The sequence below is a fragment of the Condylura cristata genome, unplaced genomic scaffold (genome assembly GCF_000260355.1).
Source record: "Condylura cristata isolate star-nosed mole 26May11 unplaced genomic scaffold, ConCri1.0 scaffold00009, whole genome shotgun sequence".
In the NCBI taxonomy this organism is placed as follows: Eukaryota; Metazoa; Chordata; class Mammalia; order Eulipotyphla; family Talpidae; genus Condylura; species Condylura cristata.
Window position 1 is genome coordinate 23,779,165 of NW_004567110.1, and position 17,122 is coordinate 23,796,286.

Genomic DNA, 17,122 nt, shown 5'->3' on the forward strand with positions numbered 1-17,122 from the left:
GTTCCTGACTTGATGGCCACATCTATGGAAATTTAATGTATGATACTTTCTAATTTTTTTTAAAAAGAGTTCTTTTTTAAAAAAATTATTTATTTATTCATACAGAATTGGGGTACAAGCCAGAGGTGCAGGGGCAGTGAGAGGCTTCACTAGAGACAGAGAGGGAAGCAGAACAGGCAGATCAATGAAGTACCCTGCTGAGAAGAGCAGTGGGCGGGTCAGGAGAGGTCTTCACTAAACACCTCTAAGCTACTTTTATGGGGAAACTGGGAACAAAATTCTGATCCTTAGAGTGACACGACTTGCTATTGTCCAAGAAAAACTTGCTGTGTTGTATCATGAAAACCTGGAGAACAGTTGCTACTTCATCATTTTAGTTTCAGATAGGTTAAATATTTCATTTCACCCTCGGTGTCTGCCAATTACTGGAATTGTGTAGTGATTTGTTCTTAGCATAATTTTTAAAAATTAAAAGGGAATCCAGATCAAGTATCCTTTGAGCTCTGGGTATTTTCATAGCTGTTGGGAGACTGTGCCCACCTCGCTCTCCCTCCCCTCAGATTCAGTTAAGAGACAGACAGACTCCTAGTGATGAAGCGGATTACTCCCCCTGAAGTGCTTTTCCTATAAAGAAAAACAAACTCCCCTCAATTTTGTAACTCCAAGATCTTTCCCTTCAATGACTCAGAGACCTGGAAGTGCATAGGGATTCAGGGCGACAGGACATCTGGGATCTGAATTCTTGATCTGTCCTGTACGGCTCTGCTCTGTCCAGCCTTTAGGGCCAGCCCAGCCCAGCCCATTCCAGGGGGTGGAGCCTGCGCCCCAAGGTCCACAGATAAAACCGTCCAGATGCGGGAATTGCCAGACCTCGTAGCCTCAGCTGGAGCCTGGGGTAGGTCCTCAGGATCCTTGAAGGAAGGTGCCCCTCTCGTCACACCACCTTCCCACGCAGCCCGTGCACCCCTCAACATGGCAGCCCCGACGCGGCTTCTGATCCGCGGGGGTCGCGTAGTCAACGACGACTCCTCGCAGGTGGCCGACGTGCTGGTGGAGGACGGGGTGATTCGGGCGCTGGGGCGCGATCTGCTGCCGCCTGGGGGCCTTCCCGCGGGGCTGCGGGTCCTAGACGCATCCGGCAAGCTGGTCCTGCCCGGAGGCATCGACACGCACACGCACATGCAGTTCCCATTCATGGGCACACGGTCCGTCGACGACTTCCACCAAGGCACCAAGGTACCGCCGCGCCGGCGCCCCAGAAAGCCCCTCGGGGCCTCCGGCCTCGTCCTCCGGAGTCTGGAGCCCGCCCTGCGCTCTGCTCTGCGGAGGGACTGGGTGGGCAGGTGCAGGGTTGGGCGGAGAGTCCCGCTGCTGAGCACCTCTCTTTTAGGTTATTCTCAGTAGCAGCACCCCAGCTTTGGCATAGCCCTACCTTTTGCAAATAGGACAAGTTCCAGGCCACTTTGTCTTACCTCATTTCTTTACACGTTGCCCTTGTTTTCAGTGGTGCGCTAGGGGAGTCCCCTTACTTCAGTGGTGTTAGAACGTCTAATAGCATCGTGTGCTCAGTAGGTACTGGAAGCCGTTTCTTAGCCTCCAAGTGAAAACTCTACTCACCTCACAGTTACTGCGCGCACTGGAAGCCGTTTCTTAGCCTCCAAGTGAAAACTCTACTCACCTCACAGTTACTGCGCTGACTCAAAGTTGGCATTGGTTAGTGGGGGCTGAGGAGTCCATCCTCCAGTAGGAAAATTACTAGTGAGGACTTGGAATATTCTAGAAATGATCTCCTAGCACTCCCACTTGCACTAAAGTCATCTGGTCCCATCTCTTCCTCTCTGCTTGCCCCAGGACAACAGATTAGACTCAGATTCTGCTGTTTAAACACCGTGGCTTTACTCCTGTTGAAGTAGGGTCAGGTTACTCAGCCCCAGGTGACTGGGGCTTAGGTTTCTCTCAACACAAACCCCTGGAGGCTTAGGCTGAGGAAAAGAATCTTAAACATTCCTCCAAAGCTCTAGGAAACAAGATCAGAGATGAGGGGGCAGCCCCACCGGGAACAGAAAATTAAAACTCACTCTCAGGGCTCCGGTAAAGCCCCACCCACATCGGCCTGGAGGCTGGAATGGGGCTCTGAATGACAGGAATGACCCCTTCTAACAGAGTATTATATCTTCGGCCTAAGCAATTCACTCGGGGGTGCGCTGCAGGGGTTCCCTCCCCCCCCCCCCCCCAAGGCCCTGCCTTGATGTGTAGGAAGCAAAGCCTGTTACTCAGCCCTGGTATAGGCTGCACAGACTTTCAAAGTAGTGGATGTGGTGATCCTACTGGTTTCTAGCAGTTGTATTCACCGTATCCCCTCTCCTTCCTCTGCCTTTCCGGGTCGTCTAAGATTAACCAGAAAGTTTAACAGAAAAATGAAAGATTTGACCCCGAGAGAAGGGAATGGGGACAGACTGATCACACCAACAATTGGAAAGTTTCCTCTGAGTTACTAATTATCAGCCCTTGTCAGGGTCACGGTCAAAGTCTTGTGTAGGACAGATGGTCATCTGTTCTGAAAACTGAATATTCATTTTTCTCTTTTGCTAAGAAGTGAAATTGGCTAAATTTTAATGGCTTTACCCTTTTTTTAAAAATTTCTTTTATTTAGGTATACAGAACTGGGGTACAGGGTGCATACAGAGGAGCAGGGGCAGTGAGAGGGTTCCCCAGAGACAGAGTGGGGAGCAGAACAGGCAGTTCAATGAAGTACACTGCTCAGGAGAGCAGCAGGTACGTCAGGAGAGGTCTGCTGCGCCACGTGGATCATCTCCAGGGCTAGGAATCAAAATCGCACTAAGGCAGCTCGCTTGTAGTGTTGCATCCTAACGTCCTAACGCGTTGCACCAGCAGGGAGAGCCTGGACTTACTTTCATATTAATTTTTCAGATATCAAACCGTACATAATTATAGAAAAAAATAGGAGAAATAATAGTAAAGTGAAAGAGGAAAAATAATACCTTTAATGTCCCATTCAATAAAAGCCATTGTTTTAGTGTTAGGAAGTTACTTTGCCCTCCTTTCTAGAGTTTTCACAATTATTCTTAAGTCGATGTTGGTAGGATTTCTGATTTGGGGGCGAGGGGCAAGGAAGTCATCTGTAAATGTTGGGCATATTACATATTGTTAAAAGGTAAACGGACACATATTTTCATTTACTTGAGCAAAAAATTCACTCTAGCTAGGCAGTATCAAAGCAGACGTAATTAGGGGGACTATACCACAGGAGCAAGTGGATTTGAATGGGGAAGAGACAGAGCAAAGCTGGAATTATTTGATGGGCTGTAGCTTCAGTGTTGGCCTCACCTGGGAAAGCTTAGTTGGCTGAGATTGGTTGTCTGTAAGTTTTTATGTCTTACCTTTAGACATTTACAAGTTTAAATTTTGGTTTGCTTACATGGACTGTTAACCTATTAGAACCTCCTCCGTGTAATGACTTCCTTACTTAATCAATTTAACAATAATAAATTTAAATGATCCATACTATTAGTATTAAGTAAATTTACTTTATCAAGAGATGGTGGTAAACCAGGCACTGAGTTAAGCTGTGTATCACCTTCCACCATCCCAGATGCCACGCTCTGCTTTTTACTTTCAAGGAAACACATTTAAATCATTTGCTTAACATCATACACAAAGTAAGTGGCCAAGATCTTCTTACATTCAGGACCACCTGCCATGATGAGAGAGAGAGAGAGAGAGAGAGAGAGAGAGAGAGAGCGAGAGAGAGCTCTTAGGAACCAGGCTTTGTTCCTTCTGAAAAACCTTCTAATGTTTAGATTGTCAGAATGGCAGTGATGGATAAAAAACTGCATAGGTCACAGGCTGTGAGTGGAAAGTGGCTTTTCTCATAAAAAGAGCAGTCATCCTAAGAAATTAAGTAGTCCTTCACCCTCCCAAGGCTAGAAGCAGTCAGGGTTATCAAAAATAAATATATAACCCAGATATTAGATTTGTGAAGGATTCAAACATGCATTAATAGCCACATCACCTCTTAGGGTACTTTGAGGGGTGCTTTGAGGATAGAAAACTATAAAGTAAAAATGATATATCATGCTCTCAGGAGATGGTCCTCAAAAGGTTAAGCCAATAGCTGTTTGCTTTCTGTATCCACCAGGTTGATCATTTCTAACATCTGACAAATAAAAGGGAGAACATCTGTGGTATTCTATTTATTGATCACTAGATTGTGATGGGACCCAATTTAAAAAAATGAAATGTAGGTCAACTGAAGGTTACATAGTCTGTATGTCTAATTCATGTCAGAGGTTGGTTCAAAGCCTATCATTGATTCATTTAATTGCAGGTAAAAGCTTTCTATCTGATGTTATTCATGGAAATAATGCCCTGCTTTAAGGAACTCATCTTTCATTGGCTTGGTCTGTATAAGATATGCAGTAGTCTTCGAATAAGTCAGTGTCCGTGAGGAAAGACAATGGAGCTTTTATTCAAATGGATATTGCAAGTTAGATAAACATGAAGGAATTATGACTTTGCTTTTACTACATCCTGTAATAAGAGAATGAATTACAAGAGCTCACTAGAATGCAAATATATATAAATACATGGATTTATATTCAGACATCTGGGTAGCTTGGGATCAATGGACTCACATTACAACCTTGGCAGCTTCAATAGCTAGCAGGGGATTATTTTTTAAAAAATTGGGAAAACTCACAGAATACTTTTTTGATAAAGGATAAAGAGCCCTCCAAATTACTGAGAAAGGCAATTGTGCTTCTTTCTGGGACTTTTTAGTAAAATGCCATGGGGCTGACTACTTATAATACGATAGTAGAAGTTATATGATTGAGCACAGATTTTATGGTTGTATTTACAGTGTCCTCACCTTGTAGAAGGGCTGCTCTCCAGAAAACTTGATTTCAAGCCAAATTCCTTTTTCTGTTGCTTGCCACAGATCCAGGCAGGGCTGTAGGAGATGTGTGGGCTGTTGTGTGGCCCTGGGCAAGTCTCTTCCTCTCTCAAAGCTCAGCATTTCTTGATACTGAAATGGAACCAGGGCCCTCCCTCTGGCACAATGGGTTAGGGGTTAGGACAAAGCACTGGAAGCTTCCCATTCCCCGGCCCCATCCCCCCATACACACTTCAGTGCAAATTCAATCCCTGCCCAGAGGTGACCCACATGGTGCGGCAGACCTCTCCTGTCTCTCCTGCTGCTCCCCTCAGCAGTGTACTTTGTCAGTATGCCTGTTCTGCTCCCCACTCTGTCTCTGGTGAATCTTTTCACTACCCCTGCACCTCTGGCCTGTACCCAAGTTCTGTATGCATAAATAAATTAATCTTTAAAAAAAAAAAGAAGAAATGGAGTCAACTGTAGAACTTCAATTAAAAAAAAATGTTTTCAAAAAACTAATAAAATAACATATAGTCCTCATCCAAGAAAATGTTGGAGGAATACAGTCACAAAATATATACGAATTGAAGGAAGAAATTGTTCCTTTTAGAAAGGAAAATACAGAAGCATATAGACAAAAGTATGCTTAAATCACTATAATTTTAACCCTTTGCTTCCTCTCCTTTCAGGTTTCTCTTTGGGGCGCATATGCTACTAAGTTGTGTATGTTCTTTGGAGCCCGCCCTGTTCATTAAAAATTTCCGCTTCCCCTTAACTATCTCTGAGGTAGAAAGGAACTCAAAGTTCTCCAAAGAAAGAGGGTGTCCATGGCAATGGGGTGGGGTGAATAAGTTGGGAAAGGGGTGACTGCATAGAAAGCTCAGCTTTAGATAAAGTTGAGTAATAGTGTCTTGTCTTCAGCTTAAGAGCAATGGGAAGTCAATGAGATTGGAAGTGACAAGCATAGCTGGTCATGAAGTGGCTACTGCTTTAGTCCAGTCAGAAGATGAAGGTAGCACTGGACAGTGGAGGTGAACACACACAGGAAGTAGAGACCCATGGGATATAAGAGGAGGCCTGGGTTCTGACAGATTGGATAGGAGGATGTTGGGAGAGAGGTATCTCTCTGAGGTGACACTCTGAGGTTTGTCCTGTCAGATGGATTTGATGGTCTTTCAAACGTAGGGCAGCATGGGACTAAGTGTAGAGAAAGCATCTTTCCAAAGCTGAAGTGCTTCTGGAGTTGGAACACATATCGGGATCCTGAAGTTTGTTTTTATAAGTTTTGAAGACTAAGAAAGCTAAAATGTCAGCCAAGTGATTTTCTCCCTGAGACTCAAGTGTACTGTTGAGTTTTATTTATTTATTTATTTATTTATGTTGGCTTGGGCTGAGCATGTGCTGCAATTGATTTTAGTGAAACATACTCACCTGTTCCAACATGACCTTAAAAATGAAAATTCAGGCCCTCCCCGGTGGCGCAGCGGGTTAAAGCACAGCACTGAGACTCTAAAGCCACTTCCGCATGAGTTCGATTCCCGCCTGCCCTAGAGGAGATCCACCTGGCGAGGCAGACCTCTCCCTGCCCACCCGATGCTCCGCTCAGCAGTGTACTTCGTCGATCTGCCGGATCTGCTCGTTCTGTTCCCCACTCTGTCTCTGGTGAAGCCTCTCACCGGCCCTGAGCCTCTGGCCTGCACCCCAGTTCTGTATGCACAAATAAATAAATCTTAAAAAGAAAAGAAAAGAAAAGAAAAATTCAGCGACACTATGAAAAGGAAGAAAATGCCAGGGATGCTTCAAATCATGATGTACGATCGAACACATTCTGAACTAAAATCTGTGTTCTGTATGGAATAGTGTGACCTCACTGCTGGTTAGAGTTTAATCTCTATTTTTGGTCTCCTCACCTTTGCCCTGAGATAGCACGTGCTCTCCTATCCCAAGAAACAAGTTTTAGATAAATTGGAAGGTTTTCAAGGGAGTGCAGCCAAAATAATTAGGAGTTGAAAGGATTGATTTATGAGCCAAGATCAGAAAAGTGAAATGCATTTTATTTGGTCAACTAACAAATAAAAGTAGAGCAAAGACAATTAGCAAAACAAAAAGGAAACAATTAGGTTTCATGTAAAAATATGAAAAAATTCACCTTTCTCCCTCCCCTACCTACCTCTGTTCATTCCTCAAATGTTAGGTAAATCCTGATGAATGTTTATAGAGTGAATCTAAAATCATCTGGGGGGGGGCACTCTCATTGGGCTTACAAATCTACAGCCTTGGCTCTCTAAATCCAGTGGAAAGAAGGAAGCATTTCAGAACCTGAGATACTATTGAGGAATTTGAGGTAAAGTTTGGAGCCTGGTGATCAGAGAATCCTTAAGAGGCCAGAGGAAGAAAAGGCTTCCCAAGGTGGCTAGGGTCTAGGCAGAGCCCCTAGTGCTCACTAAGGCCCAGGACAGTTTCTGGGACCCCTGTGGCAATTGGCTAATGTCCAGGGCTTGGGAAAAGATAGACATGGATTCACATCCTTTTGTCCTCTCAGGCCCGTAAATTCAGTCCAATTTTGAAGAAAAGAGGAAAGGGATTGTGATGAGAAACAGAACAAGCAGAGACAAAGAACAGAGGCTTTGCTTGCTTCTGGTCATGGTTCATTCTAAGTTACTTGAGTTCCTACCCACCTCTCTCCCCCATCTCCCTCCCCCCCCCCCAACCTTCCTACATCTTGTCTGTGATAGGTCTTTAAAGTGGAAGAATGGAAATTCTTTTAGTTTGATTTTCTGGTTCAGTAGATATTTAAACTTCAGTAGACTTTCTTCAAACACTTTAATTCACAGTATTTACTGTTAGAAAAAAAAAATGCCCTTCACCCCCAAGTGATGGCTGTATCACACTGGGAAGACACTTTAATAAATAAAAATCAATGCCTGAGGATTTTTTTTCTGGTATTGTCATTGCAGCAATAGCGATTTCTTTTGTTTTTTGTTCTTCAATAGGGATTTCTTAACAATTGCCAACATGCTTTGTTTTGCTACGAATAAGACAATGTTACCTAACGTAGGGACAATGTACAGGATCCTGAAAAAATGGTAGGATTTGGAGTGAAACCACAGGGCCTAAGGAAAAATAAAAGTATATTGAAATAAGCAACAAAAAGGAACTAGAATAAAGCAAGTAGCTAGGACCTGGAAGCCCTCTCCATGTGGCTGGGAATGAAGTGGGGAGGTGGGTGGTGGGTGGCAAGGGCCTGGGAAAGAGGTGGTGGCGCCTTTTTGTCGGGGAGATGAGATGTGACGTGAACATTGGGAAAATGCCCAATTCTAAAGCAGTGGTGCAGAGGTCCTGGAAGAAGCATCTTACATGCACCAAACACATTCCTAGTGCTTTATCTACGGCTTCCTTTAAAGATTTATTTATTTGTGCATACAGAACTGGGGTACAGGCCAGAGGTGCAGGGGCGGTGAGAGGCTTCACCAGAGACAGAGTGGGGAGCAGAACAGGCAGATCAACAAAGTACACTGCAGATCAACGAAGTACATTGCCTAGGGGAGCTGAGGAAGGGTCAGGAGAGGTCTGCCGCAACATGTGGGTCACCTCGGGGCCTGCCAGGTGGATCACCTCAGAGGCAGGGGATGGAACTTGTACTGAGGTGGCTGCAGCCAGCTTCGCAGTGCGGCGCTCCATCCCGCTGAGCCACGAGGAGGGCCCTAGTGGCCTCCTTTTAATCCTCCTCCACCCCTGTGGGTTGGGTGCAGTGGTGCTCTTCAGCTTGCACAGGAGAAATCAAAGGTACAGAGAGGTTTAAAACTCACCGATTTGTGTCTCTCATGTTCATGGCAGAATTTTTCACAATGACCAAGACATGGGATCAACCTAAATGCCCATCAACAGATAAATGGATAAAGAAGATAGACAGATAGCTGAGAGATATAAGACCTCTGTCTACATAGTATGTGTAAATATATGTGGCTTTTAGACACACGATACATATTGCAATAGCATTCCATTCCCACACACGTGCAATGAAATATCATTCAGTTATAAAAAAGGAGGATGGATGCCCTCCCTGGTAGCGCAGCGGGTTAAAGCACAGCACTAAGAAGCTAAAGCCACTTCTGCATGAGTTTGATTCCCGCCTGCCCCGGAGGTGACCACATGGCGTGGCAGACCTCTCCTGACCCGCCCGCTGCTCCCCTCAGCAGTGTACTTCGTCGATCTGCCTGTTCTGCTCCCCACTCTGTCTCTGGTGAATCCTCTCACCACCCCTGCACCTCTGGCCTGTATGCAGAAATAAATAAATCTTTAGGAGAAAAAAAAGGAAGGGTGGAGCTTAAGGGCATGAAGCTAGGCAAAATAAGTTAGAGAAAGACCTCTATTCTGTTATCTCACATATGTGAAATCTAAAAATACTGAACTCACAGAAACAAAGAGTATTATGGGGGTTATTACTGATGGTGAGAGAAGTGGGGAGATGTCAGTCACAAGGCACAGATGTCCAGTTAGAAGAGAAGTAAGTTCTGGGGACCCAAGTTTCAGCACCGTGGGCACAGCAAATAATACTGGTTGTGTCCTCAAAAGTTACTAACAGAGCATCTTAAGTGTTCCCCTGAAAAGTAAGTTCTCGTAAAACCAGGGAATTATGCCTTGTAATGAGCTGCTAGCTCAAGCTGTGTTAGTCATTTCATGACACAGTCGTGCTTGCCAACAGCACTACCAGTGGACAGCACATGGAACACGGTTCCCACTGGGGCCCCAACTCGCTTAGGTGTGGCAGGGCCTAGCCCAGCAGGTGTGTGCAGTTACACCAGATGATGTTTGCACAGTAATGAAATCACCTCACTATGCATTATCGCTGCTGCTAAATCATGCATAACTCTATACAAGTGTATCAAAGTGGCACATGGAACACATTCAGGGTACACCTGTTATCTGTCGGTTACATATCAGTGAAGCTGGGGGGAAATAAAAACATTCTTTTTTTCATTGATGCTCAGAAAAAGTGGAAATTTGCTCACTGGAAGGCATTTCACTCATTGAAATTCACTTATCTTCTCAAGGTCGATCCATATTGTCACAAATGGCAGAATATCCTTCCTTCTTATGACTAAAATTGCTCAGTTATTGTGATTAGTCAGTCTCATTGTGTGTGTGTTGGAATGGATTATTGGATTATTATATACTATGTGTATAAAAACTATATATACAGGGCCCTCCCTGGTGGCGCAGCAGGTTAAAGCACAGCACTAAGAAGCTAAAGCCACTTACGCATGAGTTCGATCCCCGCCTGCCCCAGAGGAGATCCACATGGCGAGGCAGACCTCTCCTGACCCGCCCGCTGCTCCCCTCAGCAGTGTACTTCGTAGATCTGCCTGTTCTGCTCCCCGCTCTGTCTCTGGTGAAGCCTCTCGCCGCCCCTAAGCCTCTGGCCTGTACCCCAGTTCTATATGTACAAGTAAATAAATCTTTAAAAAAAAAATACATTGACTGCATTATAATTTAGTTTAAATAAAATCAATATCAGTGATTATTCAAAGACCCTTGATTAAGGAACTTTATTTTTCAACTAGTCATAATGTAATATGGTATATTTCAATGTCAAGGTGCAAAAGAAATGGCCCCACTCTCCTCTTAGTTCTTAGGTCAGGATGAATAATCAAAACTGCCTCAGATTAGCAAGGGCTAGCAATGGAGAAACAATCAACTTAATAACATACTTACAAAAAATACATGTGGTTATAAATTCCAGAGAGTGTGGAGTGGACCAGGAACATTTATTCTGCATTTAAGGACTTGGGGTATCAAGAAGGTGGGAGAAGGGAGTTACTTCATAGAAGTTCCCTCATACTTTGAAAGTAAAGGGAGGTCGTGTTCACTCACAACCCTACAACTGAATGAGACCCTTAAACCACATTCTTCTAAGGTCATAAAAGAGGGGCAGTGCTTGCTTCTCAGATTAGGAAAAGGGACCAAGCTTCGTACTCAAGCTCTTCATGGTTAGGGAGGGATGCGACTTAGGCCAGGAGAGGTTTTTTCCCAGCCTTCAGGACCTTCCCGTCTGGTACCATGGAACAACCTGCACTCTTCAGCACTGGTCATAAGCTCCTGAGGCCCCAGGCCTTCCACTGACCTCAGTTTCTATGCCAAAGTGATGAGGGGTCTCCTCTGGACACACTGAGAAAAGTCTATCTGACCTCTTTGGGGAAACTGATCCTACACCAAGGAGAATATAAAAGTTGAGGCAGATTTGGGGAGCCTTGTTGACCATGCAAAGATAATTAAACTTCCTTCCAGAGTCAGTAAGAAGCATTCGGTTCTAATCCATGGTGTCAAGTGGTCATGTTGGCTCTGTGCTGCTCCTTCTTGTCAAATGAAGGGCTTGCACTGGAAGGAGTGAGGTCAAAACTGGAGGTGTGATGATCCAGGGGAAGGATGACAAGAGTCTAAACTGAGACTGGAGCAGAGGAGGCGAGGTGGAGAGACAAAGAGAAGGCAAGGAGAGGCTAAGAGGTCATGGTGGCTGTAAGGAACAAAGGGACAGGAACCACCTGCACCTACCAGGATTCCTGGATCCCAGGGCATTAGAACACAACCACCAAGATGAGTCTCAGGGAGTGGGATTTTAGAATAATGAGCATTTTCTTATGATGCAAATGTTTTAAATTTCCTCTACTTCTCCATTTTGGTTGCTCTTTATAGTCATTTTCATTTTGTCAGATATGTCGTTCTTTTTACAGAAGCACTTGTAGCAGTTTTAAGTCTATTCATGCTTCCTCTTGTGGTTTCCTGGACAGGTGGGTTTGCCCAAGTGCTTATCAGTGCGTGATGTTCAAGGAGGATAAATAACTAGGAAGTGGGCAGCCGACCTGTTGGAACTTTCCTTTGATTCCAGGCTGCCCTGGCAGGAGGCACCACCATGATCCTTGACTTCGCCATCCCTCAGAAAGGCGGCTCCCTCATTGAGGCCTTCGACACCTGGCGGAGCTGGGCCGACCCCAAAGTCTGCTGTGACTACAGCCTCCACGTGGCGGTGACGTGGTGGAGTGATCAGGTGAACCCATGTTTCCTTCTCTCTACTTAGCCTTAGTCCTTGCTCTGTACTAGATATATATCTATATATAAAAAAGATCAAACCAGCATCTAAGAAACTGGTAGCGAGGATTGCTGCCTGGAGGCCTGGAAATCAGAATTCAAGTTCCCTCCTGACGCTTCATTGTGTAGCCTCTCATAACCTTTTGAATTTGGAATTCTTTGTGAAATATTACCCATTTTAAAAACTAAACTTAAAAAGGAATCCTATAAAGACAATAGATAAATTATTTCATTCTCAATAGTGTTCACTAATATTTAATTCATGTATTGTAAATATTTTAAATGTAATTTTAAAAAGTACTGGTCTCTCTAAACCGCAGCATCAGCAGTTGGTCTTAGGCAGTATTTTCTCACATGTGAGTACGTGAGTTCGCACTGATGACTATGTGGAGGAAGACTAAGGAAGGGGGGCACAGGGGGGGCTTTCAAGGCCTTGCCTGGGCTGTGTGCCCCTCTGGGACCTCTGCTAATATCCACGCCTGGTGGGGCCATGTCATAACACACCTAAAACTAACCTTCTTATTACTGACCCCAGAGTAGAAATGATAACCTGGTTTGAGTAGAAAAGACAATTTTGAGAGGTGTTTCAATATGTTCATTTCTCCCTGTAAAAATGTACCTGTAACATGGAAGCAACTTTTACTTGTGATTTCAATCAACAAAATGTTTCCACATTGGACTTCATTCAGAAAGCTTTGCACGAGAAAGGGTTTGCAAGATGACTTTATTTGAAGCGAGCATGTGAGGTTATGTTTGCACCTCCCCCTAAAAGTTGGGCTTTAGACGCCAGTGAATACACAAGTAATCAATCTTTAACTGGCATTTTAACAAACATAATAGCAAGGTTTATAGTCCGCAGGTAAAGTTAATTTTTCTCTAAAAATGCCATACTCATAGATGCATCTGAGCTCTTTGTCCTTTTAGGGTTTTCTTTTCTCCTCTCCTCTTTTTTTTTTTTCCTTCCTTCCTCCCACCTGCCTTCTTTGCCTCCCTGCTTCTTCTCTTGTCTCTCTTCTAAGATAAAGCAAAGATGATAATTGCTTTTACCAGTAAACCTGATAGATGTTGAAATGTGCACTATGTTCAAACATATATTTATTTGCAATGGCTGCTGTAACAAAGGGCCACCAACTAGGTTACTTACACAGAATTTATTTTCTCATACTCTTGGTTAGAAGTCCACGATCAAGATTTTGGCAGAATTCATTCCTTCTGAGTGCCAGGAGGGTGAACCTCAGGACAGAAGGGTTTGGTAATCTTCTGACAATCTCTGGTGCACCCTGATTTATCAAATCATCAGCCAAATCTTCTCCTCAGTGCTTACATGGTGCATCTTTCTCTAAATTTCCCCTTTCCAAAAAGATACCAATTAGGATGTGTTCAATGACCTCATCTTAGCTAATTACCTCTGTGATAACTGTTTCCAAGAGGTCACATACTGAGTTACTGGGGGTTAGGACTTCAACATATGAATTTAGAGTAAGGGGGTACACAAATCAGCCCATGCCAGTAGGTCTGTTATAGGGCCCAAGATTCTGCGTTTCTAGTGACCTCCCAGGTGATACCAATGTCTCTGATTCACTACGCTTTTGCCACAGTGAGGTGTAGGATAAAGGAAGATTGCCCAGGCTTCTGCAATATTGGCCTCAATGGCTATCACCTGCAGCCTTGAATACAGGAGGCGCTTGGGCGCATGGGATTGGGTGCGCATGCCTGAAGGTGGACACGTGGGGTATGCTGTGCGCATGCGTAATTGGTCACACTTGAGCCTGGAGCCTGTCTTCAAGGGAGTGCTACAGCGGAGTGTGCCTGAGGACGGTGGAGTGTGGCGGTGATCGTCTACGACAGGAAAGAACGTGTAGAAACTCACAAGGGCCCCAGTAGCGATCTGCCTGCTGGCTAGTTTCCTCTACATACTAGGAAATCTATGGGGATAATGCGAGGGTTCCGAGGTTCTCTTTTTTTTTTTTTTTTTTTTTTTTTAAAGATTTATTTATTTATTTATACAGAACTAGGGTACAGGCCAGAGATGCGGTGAGAGGATTCACCAGAGACAGAGTGGGGAGCAGAACAGACAGATGGATGAAGTACACTGCTGAGGGGAGCAGCGGGCGGGCCAGGAGAGGTCTGCCACGCCATGTGGATCTCCTCCGGGGCAGGCGGGGATCGAACTCATGCGGAAGTGGTTTAAGCTTCTTAGTGCAGTGCTTTAATCCACTGCGCCACCAGGGAGGGCCCCCGAGGTTCTCTTTTAAGCTGCCTGAACCGACAGTGAACCTCACCTGCCTGGAGTGATTGCAGAATAGGACCTGGCTTAGTCTACAGTGTCTGAGAGTAGCACAGTGGGGCTTAAGACCCTTGGAGGGGTGACAGGGAGGTTCTTGAGGTCACCTTCAGAAAGGTCCATCCTCTAGTAGAGGCTGGGGCCATCAGCCGGCAGACACCGCCTGTGCCAGGTGATAAAACCCCTAGGGAAAAGTATGGAAAAACTTGTATGGAAAAACAGCAATGGAGGTGGGGGGGAGCTCAGTAGGTAATATTGTCTATTTTGTTCTGAGACCTACTCTGTGCATATATCATCTCAGGGCTTTGCTGAGGCAATAGAAAAAAATTGTGTTATTTTGTGCTTTTAAAGCAGGAAGATTGACTTTTCCCTCATGTTGAATAGTCATTTCCAGTTCTCGCTGAAATGTTAGTAATGCTTCACCTGAAATATTAGTGTTTTCCTTATTAAGGTGAAAGAGCTTTTATCAACTGAAATTTGCTATCATTCTAGGCCTATTAATAGGTCTGTTTCTGTATATATTTGCTTTATAGTTTGTCTTTATAGTTTGTCTTTATATGTGCGTGTTTTACTATGTAGAAGTTTAAACAATTGATTTGATCATATCTTCTGATTCTTCCTTTGAATTGAATTGGACATCCAAGGGCAATTGCTACTGCAGTTTTGATCTGAACTTGCCCCTTGCAGTTGGTAGGCCGACAGCCGCCTAGGAGATGCGGTGCGTCAATTTGCATCGTGTACTTTTCTCCTAAGAACGCATCCTTTCTGCTCAATCCTTACCTCTCATTAGCCTGGATTCCTTCTAGAGAGATGATTGCTTCTGTTGCTACCAAATGGCTTTGTCTTCATTCTCTAGGATAATTTACTCATCTCAGTAGATAGATGCTGAGATCTTTATTCCCAAGTATAGAAATGCAATACTTTGGAGAAAACTATTAACTCTTTCACAATTTAAAAGTTATAGCAGCAGTGACTCATTGCATGAAATGATGTCTAATCTGGGAGAAAGACCAAGTCCTTAATTGCATTTCTTAGGAATTAGATTGTCGCCTTTAACTACTTTATTCTCTTCTAAATGTAACATTATGGAGAATCTTGACATTATCATTTAAATTAGAGTGACATTTTGTTGTCTTTTTGTTGTTCTCTTGTAGGTTAAAGAAGAAATGAAAATCCTTACCCAAGATAAAGGTGTAAACTCTTTCAAAATGTTTATGGCCTATAAAGATGTGTACATGGTAGGGGACCAGGAGCTGTATGCTGCCTTCTCTCAGTGCAAGGAGATTGGAGCAATTGCTCAGGTCCATGCAGAAAATGGAGACCTAATTGTAGAGGTAAGCCCAGGCATTCCAGCACCAACAGCCATTAAATAGAAGACAGTTGGTCCCAGTAGGTAAACTCATTAACTGCCTTGGAGTAAACACATTTTCTGTGGCTTGGAAATACTTGACTTGGTTTCCTGGAACAGGGGTTCTAGGTTGGTTCAGGCAGTATATGTATGGGAATGAGGATTTCCCTTTTTACCAACTATTAGATTTCAAACATGTTTTATTATAAAATGCAAATCTTTTTTCTTGGTATAGCCCAGCCCTGTTTTTTAATAGCTCAGGCTGCTCGTTCAGAATACCAACATGTGAACAGTGGCTTGGTGGATATCATCAGCTTTGTGGTGGTAGGTAGCTGCTGAAAGCCCCACTCTTTTCAGAAACCGGGGATTAAAAGGTGCTCTGGAGGAATTTGGATGATATTTATTTCTCATGCTAGCTCCATTATAGGTGCCTGAAGGGTATACCATCTGCAAGATTTAAGGAGCTGTCTCTTACCCTTTTTATTAGCTGATGTTTTCTCTCCCTAGGCTCAGTTCCCATTAAGTCAGTGAGATTGAGGCTCAATGGCCAAGAGGCAGTGGGGATAATAAGAAGAGAACACGAGCTGTAAACCCAAACAGACCAGAATTTAAAATTGAGTTTTCCACTTCCTAGCTGGGTGACAAGTCATTTTCCCAGTTCTAGTCTTGATTTCCTATTCTTTTCCTAAGAAAGAAATAAAGCTTTAGAGAGGAGAAATAACTGGTCCAATATCAGTCCGGAGGCTGGGAGAGGAGATGTGAAAATTATGATTCAGTGACAAGTGAAACTCGTACATGATTTAATATAATAAATCACTTCAACAATACTATAATATTGGGGATTAGAATAATTTCATTTTTTAAAAAAATATTTTATTTATATATACAGAACTGGGGTACAGACCAGAGGTGCGGAGGGTGCAGAGACAGAGTGGAGAGCAGAACAGGCAGATGTACAAAGTACACTGCTGAGGGGAGCAGCGGGTGTGTCAGGAGAGGTCTGCCACGCCATGTGGATCTTCTCCGGGGCAGGCGGGGATCGAACTCATGTGGAAGTGGCTTAGGCTTCCTAGTGAAGTGCTTTAACCCGCTGTGCCACCAGGGAGGGCCACAGATACTGTTTTTTAAGAATATGCATAGAACTAATCTCATTTTATTCATCCTTTCAATCAAAATAATCTCATTATGATTTAATTTATCAAAATCATAAATTCCCAATTTACATATAAATCACACATGCAAATGCTATTATTTAAATTTTGTGGTTATATAATTTAATAAAACATGTATGGAAAATTGACATACAATATTGGAGAAATAGTTTTTTTTTAAGATTTATTTATTCATACAGAACTGGGGTACAGGCCAGAGATATGGAGGGTGAGAGGATTCACCAGGGACAGAGTGGGGAGCAGAACAGGTAGATAGAGGAAGTACACTGCTGAGGGGAGCAGCGGGCGGGTCAGGAGAGGTCTGCCACGCCATGTGGATCGCCTCTGGGGCAGGC

At 43.9% G+C, this 17,122-nt stretch overlaps 1 protein-coding gene across 1 annotated transcript in view; it reads left to right on the forward strand.

Moving 5' to 3' along the window:
* The first annotated feature begins 972 nt into the window (after window positions 1-972).
* DPYS (dihydropyrimidinase) overlaps window positions 973-17,122 on the forward strand; it is a 71,067-nt gene continuing 54,917 nt past the window's right edge. Inside the window, exons 1-4 of the mRNA XM_004680002.1 lie at window positions 973-1,236; window positions 11,784-11,942; window positions 15,422-15,601; window positions 16,123-16,138. Of these exons, the coding sequence (XP_004680059.1) occupies window positions 973-1,236; window positions 11,784-11,942; window positions 15,422-15,601; window positions 16,123-16,138 (619 nt within the window). The remainder of the gene's footprint in view (window positions 1,237-11,783; window positions 11,943-15,421; window positions 15,602-16,122; window positions 16,139-17,122) is intronic.